The following is a 12,386-nucleotide window of genomic DNA, read 5'->3' as shown; positions in this document are numbered from 1 at the left end:
CGATAATGAAGAGGGGAAGGCATCTGGTCTAAAAACGGGCAAGGTAATCAGTGCAGGCACAGCAGCACTTTCAGATTAACATCTATGAGAAATCACTTGACTGAATGTAAAGCGGTTAACCAGCTGTTTTGCCAACACTCCACCTTCATTTTTAATCCACCTGTAGATATTGACAGTAAACCATGTCACAAACTGCTCGAGCTTGTTAATTAGCAGATTTTCTTTTGTTATTAATATATCTTAATGCACTTTTATTTTTAAATCATCTGCTTCTGAGCTAATTAACAACTTTTTTAGAGATATATGGTCCAACCACAAAAACGATTTACAGGATATGGTGAATGGTAAATGGCCTGCATTTGTATAGCGCTTTACTCAGTCCCTAAGGACCCCAAAGCGCTTCACACTACATTCAGTCATCCACCCATTCACACACACATTCACACACTGGCAATGGCAAGCTACATTGTAGCCACAGCTGCCCTGGGGCGCACCTACAGAGGCAAGGCTGCCGGACACTGGCGCCACCGGGCCCTCTGACCACCACCAGTACGCATATGTTGATATGCTGATGATGATTACGAATATAACATAGTTAAAAAATATCAAATTAATTAATAGTTAAAATGTGCAGCAGTATTCCATTTAACACTGATGGGGAGCATTTTTCTGCAGAATAATTATTTTACTTTTGATATTTTATGCACAGTTTTCCAATAACACAGTTTTATGTGTACGGAGGTGCAGTGTTGGGAAGGCTACTTTTAAAATGTATTCCACCACAGATTACAGATTACATGCCCCAAAATGTATTTTGTAACATATTCGGTTACGTTACTCAATGAGAGTAACGTATTCTGAATACTTTGGATTACTTAATATATCATCATGCTTTTTACAACTACATGAATGTCCTATTGCTGTGTGATTTATTACTATTACTGAAGGTTACTCTCCATACCAACACCAACTAGATGTTTAAATCTTAATATAAATGAGTAACAGTAGGGTGGACATTAGGTAAGGCTGCACTTTTTGCAGTGATCTCATATAGAAAACTACTCCGTGCAAATATAAAACAGGTCCGCGGCTCCGAACCGTAGTAAAGGGACCTCTGGCTAATACGTCGGGTTTTGTGTCGTAACCGAAAACGAGCTTTACTTTGTTGTCTGTGTCAACTTTGCTAGCAAGAGACAGAGAGAGGTGTTGAAAGGCTGCTGCAACGGAACTTATTGTTTCGGAGGAAAACACGAACACAGCCAACAGTCGAGTCTTAACGACTTACTTACAGCTGGGCTCGTCAGGCTCTCTTTTTGGCTGCAGTGGTTATTATTATATTTACATGCTTCCAGCTCCCAACTCGTATTTTTCAACTCTCCTTTTTTTTTTTGCACATAACGGGTATAGGGCTATGCCTGTAACACTCTGCTCATATTGCCTTCATATTAAATTGTTTTTTGAATAATAATTTTAAACATTATTTATTCACGTCATTATGCAGGACGCAAGTCGAGGTGACATGGGCCACAAGATTGAAACACAGACATTCGAGCCTCTTATTATTATTAGTGTTTTGTTTGGGTTTCCACCAGTGTGTAATTACCAATAATAGAGAGGGCACAGCCTAACATGTGAAACAGGAAAAGAATGTAATCTATTATTTCAACAAAGTAACTGTAATGGAATACAGTTACTCATATTTTGTCTTTTAAATACGTAATGCCAGTACATGTATTCCGTTACTCCCCGACACTGCTGAGGTGTTGTCATGATCTTTTATTGCTTCTTTTCCTAAATAGATTGTTTGAAAAATTCAAGTTCAAGTTCAAATTTTATTCGCCACATGCAGTGGCAGGTTACCCTGCAGTGGAATGAACCCGCCCCCGACCTAACACACACAACATAGAGCACGTGACCAGCAACAGGGTTGGGTAGGGGATAAGGAGTAATCCCAGGCAACACAGCAGCCATCCTGCCACTGCGCCGACTCTCCAGCGCGGGCCCAGACCTGCCTCGTGCTCCCAGGAGGCAACAAGCATCGAAGGCAATTCTTCCACCCATTGTCGCTGTCAGCCAATAGGATACAATTTTTAATAAAATACTAGATATTTATTTGTCTAGATAAGTAATAACACTTTACAATTCTTCAGCGAGGAAGGACTGCAGAAAGGCAGGCAGCACAAATGGTATGCTTGAATCTGATCCAACTTAAATTGTTGTGGAAGATGTTTTTGTCTGTTTGGGAGCTGGTGCAAGTTGTCTCTGCTTGCCATTCTGTAAAGTCACATGCCACTGCCACAATGATATATCAGCACCACTACTTTATATGTTAAGTAAGTAACAAAATAAGATAACAATATCTATGCTAAGGTTAAAAAGCCAACTCTTCATGAAATTATTCCAAATTTATTTATATAACCCCGGAATTAATTAATGGATGGTCCAAACAAAAAACAGTATTTCCCATGATCTCCACAAAACTCCTGTTGAACCTGCTCTTTAAATTATGATTTTTGTTGTTGAGTATTGACAATGTCAAGCAAAGTACTTAAATGTTCTTATTATCAACAACTTTGACTCAAAATGAGCATTAAACTGATCCTACACTGAAAAAAAGGGATTGGCCATCTCTTGGATTTATGTAAGCATCTTGAGTGTATTTAACACAATTGCCTCATGCGTTCAAGTTAAGTGTAACTATATAGTGTAGAAACTACATGATATGCAGAGAGGGTAGATTAAATTGTCCATATCATGTTCAAGTGAAGTAAGTCAATAATATAGCAATGTTAAATCTCACGACACCGCACAGGATTTCAGTCTCACGCGCTTTGGATCGTGGTTTGAGGAAGGCGCCTCTTGGGTGGCTGTTACATTAAAAAAGTCTACCTTGTAAATTGAACACAAAAATTTCATGTTTCTGTCTTGAATGTAATTAAATCATGTAGGATCTGTATGAAATTCAACAACTTAATTTGTTCTTGTTGAGATAACATGATATAATCTAGTAAGAAATTCACAAGATCGCAAGAGATTTCAAACTGCAGGAAAATCACTGGAGTTATAAGAGGCAGACAACTACACACACACCACGTGTATGCTATTGCTATTTATTGTGGTTTAACCTGTCAAGGACAAAAAGGCACAGAAAATTCTGCATCAAGCCTTGAAATCATAGCTTTCCTGCTTTTTTTTTTTAAAGCAGCAGGTGGCATGGTGGTTAGCGCTGTTGCCTCACAGGAAGAAGGGCCTGGGTTCAAATCCACAATCTGGCTAGTTTGCATTGGTTTCTCTCTGGGTGTTCTGGTTTCCTCCCACAGTTAAAAGTCATGCAGTCGTTAGAATTAGGGTTAGGTTAATTGGATTCTAAATTACCTGTGAATATAAGTGCAAATGGTTGTTTGTCTCTATGTGATAGACTGGTAAGCTGTCCAGGGTGTACTCTGCCTCTTACCCTATCACTTCTGGGTTATGCCCCAGCCCCTCCTGCAACCTAGATAAAGTTAGAAGGATGATAGTTGTTCAATAGATCCATTCATGTTAACCAGACTCTAAACTTTGTTGAACATTATGTAATATGAAGACAACATGTAGTATTTGAGTGACCAAGTAGTACTGGGTTAAAAGTTATTGAATAGTGTTGAGATAAAATGTCAAAATTACGAAGGATTAAAATATTCCAAGAGCTCACCTTACTTCATCTAAACATGTTTCAGTCGCGTTTTATCAACACAAAATGCACAGGTTTATTGAATATGAATAAGTTGTGTTGATTTAACTCAGTTGTTTAAGTTTCTGCCAAAGCAAAACAGTTGTGTGCAACCAATGTCCACTATTGAATTAAATAAATCCAACATGGATTTTTTTCAGTGTACCAATGAATGATGAATAGTAGCTTATACCCCTGTTACAGTCAGAAACCTTACTGTCCACACAGTGGGAAACAGTCTTTCATCATGTATCATTAAAAATCTGTAATCTGTCACTGAATCCAGTTCCCAACAGGTGCACAATACCTGAAAATAGTAGCCACAGGCAGGATAAGGACACTATTGGTTCTTCTGACTTGCCGTACTAATAAAAACAGCATTGTGTCTGAGCACGCCATGTTGGATTAAACAATCCAAGGAGCTTGAATGTAAAGCAGGCACATGAAATTGATCCATCACGTATGTTAAGATGTCTGAAGCAGTTTTGTCCAAGTGTTTTTTCCCCTGTTAGATCTCAATTGTTAAAAAAGGGGAGCTGCTGGAAATACTTGTATATTATCAATGTCCACTGTCTGTGAATATGACATATAAACAAATCTATGTTCATCTCAACTCACTGCAAAAATATACTGGGTACCAACCTTGAGCAAAACACAGATAACCAATTTGTTAGGTATCCATTTTTAGTTACCTAATTTGTGTCCGTTCAGTGATCTATGTTCTCCAGCTTGTTACTTCCACAGTGTTTGTTTACAATCCACTGACCCCTGAGCCCACAGCAAGACAAAGCACAAGGTCAGCTAGTATTCCACCCACTGTAAGAGAGAAACACCCACAGTTCCTCCACATATATGAGCCGACATGGATCTTTGTGGCTCTGCTGATTAAGTAATGTGAGAGAACAGAGGTAAGGCCTGATACAGGAACCCTTCCAAAAGGACGCAGAGTTCTCCGGTCCCAGCACAGCAACATCTTTTTTCTGTGTCTCTCAGGTAATGACAGAGATAGCATTGGGGTAGATTAAGAGGTAGATTAAACTGTCACTGTCGGGAACACAGGAAATCAAGGCAGTTAGCACATGTTAGACAGTTTTTATGGAGTAGCCATCTTCTGCGCTCTGTGTCAGTCCTTTCAGTTTTTCTGCTGTTTGGCACGAAAGGTTAAAAACAAATGCACTGATTTGGAAGAAAAGCAGTATCCTATTTCATTCTGTTTTCATTTTAGAGGTAAAAGTGGATTCACATTACAGGCACAACCAAGCAACAATCTACAAGGCTAATAAACTGCAGTTCTTCAAATAACCACTTGAAGCCAACTCCAAAGATGAGTCAACCCCCTTTGAGTCTTATGTTAAAAACACTCAACTTAACAGCAAAAATAAGCTCAACGGTACAAAAAACCAGTCTTATTAAAGATACAAGTAAGAAGACCAAATGTTCGTGAATGCCTCTCGTCCAAATATGGCCCCTTGTTGGCTCCAACAGAAACAAGATGGCAACAGCCAAAATGCTAAAATTAAGACTTCAAAAAGGGACATTGTATACCAGTGCTTGTGCCTTAATAATTATATCCATCCTTATATAAACTCAGTTGGCAGAACATCAAGTGTATTCCTTCATTCTAATGTAACAGTTTTCTATCCCAGTGGTGGACGAAATATATAATTTAACTGCAATGTAAGCTGATCACAAATGGTTCAAGATTTTACTGTATGTTTTAACTGTCTCACTTTATGTTCTACCTCCAGCTTGTGTAAAGCAGCTCATGAAAGCATAAATAAAATGAACAAAAACATTGCAGTGGCAGGTCCTGAGACATGTCCAGCCTAATCCTGTAACTGCCTCAGTGCTGTTTTTAAAACAATATTTGTATTCTAGTTACTGCAGTACCAGAACACATATATTGTGTTATAATTGTATCATTTATCAGTGTAGCTGCCAAATGACATTACACTAATAAATAACACATTTGAATACATAAAGATTGATTAAAAGACTTATCTTAGTTATCAAAACTATGTGTACTAGATATCACCAAATATGACAAATATTGTTATTAAAGGAGACATTAAATTTTAACAGGTTTACAAAGTTTTCTGCACAAATACAACAAATACAAATAATTGTTGTGTGTGTACCTATGGATTACACCTACAGGTGCTGCTCTGCCATAGAAACTCTCGGCACACAGTTTTTGTGTTGATGTTAACGCCAGCACCAATTTGGGGCTCTGAGTCAGCAAAGAGTTGGCAACTTCATGGTCTGCTGCTCTGTGGCTGAGTTATTAAATGTGGTTCCTAATTTCCTTCTCTCACCGCAACCGCTCGCGGCAGATGGCCCCGCCCCTCCCCGAGCCTGGTTCAGCCGGAGGTTTCTTCCTGTTAAAAGAGAGTTTTTCCTTCCCACTGTCGCCAAAGTGCTTCCAGCTGTGGAAATGGGACTGAAAACACCTGAATTCAAAGATTGAGATGTGTGGCAGAAAGGTGTTTGCAGTTCAGAAGCTGGAACCATTCACTACTAGCTAGAGACACTGAGTTAAACCCACTAAGTCAAGATTGAATGTACAGTTTTGGCAGAACAATATACAAACCAAAAAGGTAAATATGAAGGTCAAAACAGATTTGACAGAGCAAAAGGTCCAACACAGGGTTTCTATGGGGAGATCTCAGTTAAGCTGTAGCTGCCAACGTCTGTCTTGTAATCTGTTAACCAAATTTCTTTCTAATAAAGAGATACCACAACGACTCCTAAGTTGTATCTATTTGACAACATTAGGTCGTTTGAGTTGTGTTGTGACATTAATTGAGTCTTTTTGTAGAAATACATTTTTACAGTAGTTCACTGCTCAACTGGTAAGATCAGAAAAAATAGTGTCCTGCACTTCTACACCACAGTACATAACCCTAATGAGAACACAAGTGAGTGTGGCTGCTTGGATTCTCCAACTATCCCTGGTCCACAGCATCAACAACATCTCCAAAAAGCCTGATTACTAGAAATGTAAGTCCTACTATGTTTTTGTTAGTTTGCATCGTTATTGAACTACGCTAAGGTGTCTGTCTCAGTCTGAGGGTCTAGACTATAGCACAATGAACCTTAAAATGCATTTCACACATGGACAACCAAGATGGCTAATGAGGATTTCCTCATTATACCATTGTAAGATTTGTCTGCAAGGGTTGTGCTTACAATTGGTTACACTGTCACCCTATGAATATCTAATAATTCAATATATCCTACAAAAAAGCTCTAATAATTTAAAAGCAATTAATTTCTTTATGCATTCAATAAAAATGAATGACTTAAACATACTGAAAGGTAAATGTCTGAATTTCTCTTATTTATTTATTTCTACTGCAGATGAATATATTCACATAATCTGATAGAAGCAACTCATCTGCTGTGGACATCAAATAGTCAAAAACATTGCTGCCAGAACACCCGTTACACAATAAGAGACAAAGTAATGATGGTTTTTGTATGATAGGAAATGAGAAATCCGCTCATTAACCTTCCTTTTTTTCAGAATATGGAAAAAATAGTGATTAAAGTACTTAAAATGGAGCCCTTAGAAGACTGCAGTAGTTTCTGGATGACATTTTGCTAATGTTCATATGATGCTTGAGGGACAAACTACTGCCTGATTCAACCAGTTCACAGTGTTTGTGGATGGTCATCAATCTGAATGCATTAAATGACATCACTACACATGCACAGTGCATATGGAGTCAGAGTCAATAAAATAATTTAAGTATCAAACAGTGTTATACTGTACTCAAGACAAAAACTGTATCCAAAATATGTGCAAAACTGCAATTTATTCAAACTTTTTTCGTATTTACTACTAACATTTAAAATGTCACATATAATGTACCGGTGATTTAAACCAGCAGATTTCAATGCAGGCCTAGAGCACATCTAAGCTGAAAAACATTGTGTATGGATGGGATGTTGCTCTGTCAGGATTTCAGGAAAGCAAAGCATTATGGGAAAGCAGAACAAAAAAAATGATGTGAACTGACCCTATATCACTTGTGTCACATAAAATTAGTACATACAAGCAAGTTACAGTGTCTGCACTTTCTGCATGTGTGTCCATAACTGCTGCACATGTTTAAATGTCCTCTGTATGAATCACTGTAACCTCCATAACTGAGCAGGCTGGTCAAATGTCTGCATCAAGAGGCAAAAGAACCACAGGGATCACACCACCTGTGAATCTGAAAACAGCACAGCTACTGTAGCAATGTAACCTTGACACTGTAATTCAGGATGTCCCCAAGCTGAGTGATGACATGTCACCCACTTTCACCTATTCGATTTTACTGCCACCACACCCACCATCAACACCGTTTCTTTGTCACGTGCTCTCTTTGGCTCACGTGCTCTGCCTCTTTGACCTCCCCATCCCTCCCCCACTTTTCCACAAACAGCCCTCGATCACCTCCACTCACCTGTTCTATCTTGGCCAGCCATTCTTTATTGCGGGCCAGTTCTGCCATAAAGGCCTGGTGCTTCAGCCACTTCCTGTGTAGCTTTTGAGCTTCATCCCGCGCTGTGTCTCGGGCCATAAGCATCTTCTCTTCCACCCGCTGTCCCAATCACTGAACTAGAGGAGACAAAAATAGCCACTATCAGGAGCCCAATGCTCGAGCCAGCCCTTCTTCCCCCCTTTTCCACAGGACGTCCTGCCTACCTCCTCTACGCAAGAGCCACCCGCTCTGCTCTGCAGGGGCCTAGGTACCTGTGCTGTCACCACCCACCCCAGCCCCCACCAGGCACACTTTTCTGGGAAAAAAAAATCAAGATAAGCACCTCAGCAGCAATGGTAGCAATGGAAACACTCAAGCCCTTCCTTCGGGTTGCCCCTGGGTCCTCATGCCCTACCAATTCATGGTGTTGCGGTCCTGATGCTGCAGTGCCTGCTAGCCAGTCTCAGAGATGGCAAAAACAACCGGCTAAAAAGAAGAAATGCGCCAATTACAACACTGGTAAAGAATGACACGCACATCCAAGATTCCTCGCAGGTCGTGTGTTATCGTCTAGCTCCAAATGTCAGTTACAATCCAACCATCAGTGATGTGTGTGTAGCATAGCAGAATCCTTCAGCCGGGGCAAAACCTGACCATCCACCACTCGCCAGTCCCGGTCAATCTGTAGTCCTGTCTAATGATGCTGTAGACACAAGGAGGAGGAAGAGTTGGAGTGGGAGGAGCAGGGTGAATGGGATGCAGAGGCAGTGCAGAGGAGGCCGGATAACATAAGGTGTCCGCTCTTGAAATGCATCGTTCCTACCGCTGCAAGATGCACATGCAGGCTGGTGTGAGATAGTCCACTATTTTCTCTCCTCACTTCTCCTTCCTCAAGTCCCTGAACAGCTCAGCCGTGGTTGGTGCATGCTGCTGCAGTCCTTGCCTCTCAGCTACGCTTCTGTGTGTGTGTGTGCGTGAATGAGTGTGTGTGTGTGTGTGAGTGTCTGTGCAATCACAATCAGCACTGCAGTGCCGGAGCAGAGAGAGAGAGAGAGAGAGAGAGCCAGAATGAGAGAGAGGGAGGAGGAGAGGGAGGAGGAAAGGGAGACAGTGAGAGGAAATGGAGAAAGAGGGAGCGCCAGAGCAAAAAAAAAAAGCATGGGAGAGCGAGTCAAAAGAGGAAAAAGATGATGTTAGTGGGGGGGAGAGGTGAAACAGAAAGAAGAGAGAGCCTGCGTCATCCCTCTGTGTCACCAGGGACATTTCTCTGCACTAGAAATGACTGCACTCGGAGTGGGAGCAGGGTTTGGGAAGGAGGGGGGAGGTGTCGTTTTAAAACAGCTGAATGAGAGGAAAGGAAGACGCATGCACACATGGTCCACGGTGCAGCTGACTGATTCCCATCACTGTTCATTTACTATTTGCAAGAGCACCTACATGCAAAACTTCCCCTGCAAATATGTCATTTAAATGCAAAGGGTTCACTCTTAAGTTAATATCACAGCCCCAGCTCTGAATTATAGATAGCTACATGCTATCACAATTACAGTTCATCTTTGCTGCAGCATTAGATTTCTTTTTAATGTTATTTAAAGATAACATTTTTGTCCGACCGAATCACCATGGCATTCAGTGGCATTTAAAGTTTCATGAGTGGAGGCTGAACTGGAGCACTGCCCCGATCTACCAAGTTCTGTGGTTCTGCTGGCATTTTGTTTTTGTGTTTAGTTCAATGGATTGTCTTCATTTTCTTGAACCAACTGACCGGGAATATTTCATAACTAATGAATACTACAACACAGTACATGAGGACAAGAACCAACGAACCAATGAAGCCAACTTCATCATATTTCAGCAGACCACACAAAAAGTACTTTACTTGTGAAACTTGCATTTACAAACCTTACTGTTGTTAAGATTTGCAGCATTATAAAACATGAATAATTTAGACTATTGTTCTAAGTGTACTAACAGCTGGTGATGTAGTGAATTTGAATTCAAGAATTTAAAACTAACCCATTTTGGATTAGGTCGCATGTCTTTGATATCAAATATCAAAGAGACAACGCTGACATAATGATTATGAAAAAGTCTGCATGAAAAAAATTGATACAGCATAGTATCGCAGTATTTTGCATGGCAATATGACTGCAATCGAATTGTTGAAGGTTTGCAAATAACTACAGTCTAATTTATAAATCCAGACAGATTGGCAACAATCAACAGTCTGAATGAGGTTTTGTCAATGAGCACTAGTCGCAGAACTTAACCTAACTGACTGCTAGCTGGTAATAATTAAATGTGAACTTCTGTCTATGCAGACAGCAACATTTAAGCAACATTTGGTGATTTATCACAGCTAATTGCTGTATTATCTGAAACACATTGCATGTAATTGCCAACTTGACCCCATTTAATTGCAGACAGATATCAGACTGATAGCAGACTGACTCCTGGCAACATATATGGCAGGTTTTAGTAGCAGTGTTGATATGCTTGACAATCTCATTTTGCTGCAAAATAAATTTGCCATTAAAAAAGCTGATAAATCACAATATACAGTATGTTATTACAATACTCTGAATATCACAAAATTGTTTAAAAATCCCATCCTCTAACAGGAACAATAGGCAGTTTTGTATCTTTAAAAAAACAGTTTAAGGAAGGAGCACGATCTGATATCCCTGTGTTGGTGTTCCGACACCATTGTAACATTGTTGGTGCAACTGACCAGTTACATTGACTGAGCATTCAGTTAGCATTAGCCAAGAAGTAAGAACTAATGTTATTGCAAACGATCACAAGCAAACCAATATGAGTAACCTAAGTTTGTCATGGTCCTTCAGTCCTTCTTGGCTTGTTTGTTTGTCTCTGTGTTCGAGAGCGGGACTCATCATGGGTTCTTGCCTCTGGCCGAACACATCTGCGCTAACCAACCACCTGGTCCTCATGATTAGGGACCGGGTCCCTACTCTTTCAATTAAATTGAATTGTTTGCCATTTTTGCACACAATTCCCCTATCGATTCCAGTAGCCTCGAATGACGTCACCACATTGCATAGCGTCATTTACCTGGCAGGAAACATGGTGCCTAAGCGGCACAAACGCTCAAAAGTTTGGTTATAATTTACGAGAACAGATGACAACAGTGCAACTTGCAATACTTGCAAAGTAGATATTTCATTAAAGGGAGGAAACAACAAGATAACCTTAAATGAATGTCGTGTTTTTAATTCCGCTCCGGACTCGTGAATCTCAACCCAGCAGCAGCGGTAACGTTTGCACGTCCTCTCCCGTTAATGCGGCAGGTAAATAATCAACTAACAGTGCATATTATGTTAGCGCGATCTGCCTTATTGCAAAACCTGCCATTACTGTGCATTTAGATGACCATGATGAGAGAGACAGACAGAGTCTGGCTCAGATGCTGGCAGTTCTCACTGCAGTCTACCGGTAGCGTCTCCTTTCAGGCCAGGATAGACGAATGTCACCAAGCAGTGACTAAGTTTGTGGTTAAAGGCTTGCATCCATTTTCCACAGTAGATGCCCCCGATTTTCGGTAAGTGAATGTGTTTAATTGGACACTTTTGTGTAATTGCTACAGAATAATTTATGTTATACTTTGTTATTGCTACAGAAGAATATTTATTTTATTAATATTTTACACCGTGACACCCTATCAAAGAGCCGTAGGTTGTGGATCTCTTAAGATCTCACTGTTGGGTTTGTAAGGCCATGTTACTCCTAAATTCTTATCTTGTTCAAAGAGAAGATATAAAACAAAGTTCTAAGCTAATCGACCTGTGTGTTCTCCTTTTTAAAAAATATGAATATGATAGGAGAATCGATAAAGAATCGAATTGTTAAACAGAATCAAAAATGGAATCGGAATCGTGAAAATCTTATCAATTCCCATCCCTACCTAACGGTGAACTGAGAAAGTGTAATCTGTAAATACTGGATGTGTGGATTCCCTTCCTCCCTGGAACCCCCTGCAACCATTCCCCCTTTTCCACTCTGATTATTGCAAATATATTTTCTTATTGTAAATAAACGCACTGAACTGTGATCTCTGAGAGTCCTGTGCTTGAGTCCACCTGCCAATTAGCCTTGACAAATTTTGACAAACTGCTCTTGATAATATATTTATTATATTGCATAACAATTTAAAATGCTTACCATTTGTTCCAGAAAGAGGTTTTATG

At 40.0% G+C, this 12,386-nt stretch overlaps 1 protein-coding gene across 3 annotated transcripts in view; it reads right to left on the bottom strand.

The window, feature by feature from the left end:
* Positions 1-8,863, bottom strand: part of sptbn4a (spectrin, beta, non-erythrocytic 4a) — a 31,762-nt gene extending 22,899 nt beyond the window's left edge. Inside the window, exons 1-2 of one of the 3 annotated variants that reach the window (XM_085469510.1) lie at positions 8,406-8,863; positions 8,164-8,318 (exon numbers count right to left, since the gene is read on the bottom strand). In XM_085469510.1, the coding sequence (XP_085325636.1) occupies positions 8,164-8,286 (123 nt within the window). In that variant the 5' untranslated portion in view covers positions 8,287-8,318; positions 8,406-8,863. Of the gene's footprint in view, positions 1-8,163 lie in introns of all 3 variants that reach the window. The other 2 variants (XM_085469511.1, XM_085469512.1) reach the window with 2 other exon arrangements.
* Positions 8,864-12,386: the final 3,523 nt, after the last annotated feature.

This window comes from Copadichromis virginalis, linkage group LG10 (assembly GCF_057382275.1).
Source record: "Copadichromis virginalis isolate Kocher_CV1m ecotype Utaka linkage group LG10, C_Virginalis_male_GT1.1, whole genome shotgun sequence".
NCBI lineage: Eukaryota > Metazoa > Chordata > Actinopteri > Cichliformes > Cichlidae > Copadichromis > Copadichromis virginalis.
Note: the sequence above shows the minus strand (reverse complement) of the source record. Positions and strands in the feature narration are given on the sequence as shown.